Source organism: Sinocyclocheilus anshuiensis, unplaced genomic scaffold, assembly GCF_001515605.1.
Source record: "Sinocyclocheilus anshuiensis isolate Anshui unplaced genomic scaffold, SAMN03320099.WGS_v1.1 scaffold3874, whole genome shotgun sequence".
Lineage (NCBI taxonomy): Eukaryota > Metazoa > Chordata > Actinopteri > Cypriniformes > Cyprinidae > Sinocyclocheilus > Sinocyclocheilus anshuiensis.
This window is the reverse complement of record NW_015554070.1, coordinates 347,757-350,240: the sequence shown is the minus strand read 5'-3', so window position 1 is coordinate 350,240 and position 2,484 is coordinate 347,757. Positions and strand designations below refer to the sequence as shown.

Below are 2,484 nucleotides of genomic sequence, written 5' to 3'. Positions count from 1 at the left end.
GGGAGAGAAAAACAGAAGATATATGTATAAACACACACACACACACACACACACACACACACACACACATCTCCAGAGAGATAAGGGAGAGTTCACCCAAAAATGAAAATTGTGTCATTTTCTCACCCTCATGTTGTTCCAAACCTGTGTGAGTTTCATTCTTCTGCTGAACACAAAAGATGATATTTTGAAGAACGTTGGTCACCAAACAGCTGACGGTAGCCATTGACTTCCATAGTATTTTCTTCCATACAGTGGAAGTCAATGGCTACCAGCAACTGTTTGGTTACCAGCGTTCTTCAAAATATCATCTTTTGTGTGAACCAGCTTAATGAAATACATTCAGGTTTGGAACAACCTGAGGGTGAGTAAATGATGACAGAATTTACATTTTTGGGTGAACTGGCCCTTTAGGAACTGAAATGAGCCGTTCCTGAAGTTCCTCGACTGAGGAACAAAGCATTCAGAGAGAGAGGAAGCAGAAAATCTCCCAGCATCCCCAGAAACAGGCGGATCCGGCAACGGCTGAGATATTAAAATGAGCCTGTTTAGACATTCAAGTTGATTTGCAATGAAAATGTTTGAGAATTTACGCTCCAACCTATTCAGTAAAGAGTGAGACCTCCACCAGTGAGAAACTAGGATTTCATTAGCAATCACAGCCAAAACACAAAAACACAAAAATGAACTTTCAGCAAACACATTCAATTAATGTCAAAGAGAAAATGCCCTAATTTATATAAACGATGCCGCAGTTACACTAGATTTTGAGCGTGCATCATTTCTACAAACTCTGCAATGGTCGTATAATATGACGACACACTCAGTGGCATCTTTTTTAAAAGAATACAAACAAAATACAACAACATGCACTTTACTGCAACAATGCAGTACTGCAGATTTAAAGTTTGCTTGCTTTTAATTCAATTTTAATTTCTTCTACAGGTCACATGTTCACATGATACAAATTCATAGGTCAGAGTTCATCATTTCGCATGAGCTTGTGTTTCCGGTCTCCTGTATTTGCATGCATATAACTGGAAGTGTAGCATGACCATCGCTTGAGTTGTAAACTGCAGTATTTTACATAATATTTTGCTACAAAATGCCACACAGGGGTTCGAACGAACCATTGCATGAATCATTTTTAACCAGTTTATTTATATGAATCATCTAGATGAACCAATTCACTAAAATGAAGCACTACAACACTGGGAAAAAAAACTATTTAGTGGAAAAGCTAGTGTTTCGGAGACAGCTGAGCAACTAAGTTAGTAGCCTCACTACTTGAGTTAGTAACTCCCCAACATCACCCACCACCACCAACAGAACCGGACACAGGACTTGTAATATTTCTGACTGTTCAGTATTATTAATGACTACTGGAAAAACAACAATCACAAATATACAGCCAAACCTGCGAAGGCTTTGGATATGCGGTCTTTCTTCCACTCCCAGGGCTGGTCGTACTCCTCCGGCGGCCTCTCGTCGTCCTGCGGTAATCTGCTGTCGCGGGAACACACACCTCCGTCTGGATCTCCTCCGTTCTCCTCTGGCTCGTACGGAGTGTCGTATAGAGGAAGCTGCCGGACCGGATCGGATTTCTGCCAAACGAAGACAGGAGACGAAAAAATATCAACAGTCTGTGCTGGTTTCAGCATGCTTTTCTATTTTACACATGTATGCATTTAGCAGGCGCTTTTATACAAAGGGACCTACATAAGCAATTCATCACAGAGCCAACACTATTCATGGTTTATAATGCCAGGTTTAATCAAAAGCGAGAATAGGAAGCAATTTTAGCAACCAAATTAATCAACATACACTGACATTTAGCTGCAAGGTGCCTGTTTCAGACAGTTTCTCGTTATACATTCAGGCTTGGTTCATACTAAGTGCTTAAAAGTTTCAGTGAAACGAACAAAAAACAAGCCTAAAACACCTGAACATGCTGTGTTTAATGGTCAGGCCTGCGGCGCTCAGAGGAAACCATCTCCGAAAAAACCCAGAGTCTCATCTGAACACAACAGAGAACAGCCTGACACAAACCAGAGACAAACCAGAGCTCACGTCCTGCAAAACGTCCTCCTATGAGTGTGTGTGTGTGTGTGTGTGTGTGTGTGTGTGAGTGTGTGTGTGTGTGTGTGTGTGTGTGTGTGTGTGTGTGTGTGTGTGTGCGTGTGTGAGTGAGTGTGTGTGCGTGTGTGTGTCTGAGAGTGTGAGTGTGAGTGAGTGAGTGAGTGTGTGTGTGTGTGTATGTGTGTGTGTGTGTGTGTGTGACTAATAGGAATACATTAGCTGGCTATGGAAGTCCATTTTCACAAACTAACTAACTAACTAACTAACTACATAAATAAATGAATGAATTAATTCATGAATATGTACAATATTCTAATAACAAATATTTACAATTCTAAGGGAAAAACATTTTAACTCACAATCACAATCTCAGAGTTCAGTTTAAATCTCGCAATTCTGATTTTT

The 2,484-nt window shown here is 40.5% G+C and overlaps 1 protein-coding gene across 1 annotated transcript in view; it reads right to left on the bottom strand.

Annotated features, from left to right (window-relative positions):
- Positions 1-1,661, bottom strand: part of LOC107668689 (SH2 domain-containing adapter protein F-like) — a 43,546-nt gene extending 41,885 nt beyond the window's left edge. The window contains exon 1 of the mRNA XM_016460654.1: positions 1,418-1,661. Within this exon, the coding sequence (XP_016316140.1) occupies positions 1,418-1,661 (244 nt within the window). The remainder of the gene's footprint in view (positions 1-1,417) is intronic.
- Between the last annotated feature and the right edge of the window lie 823 nt (positions 1,662-2,484).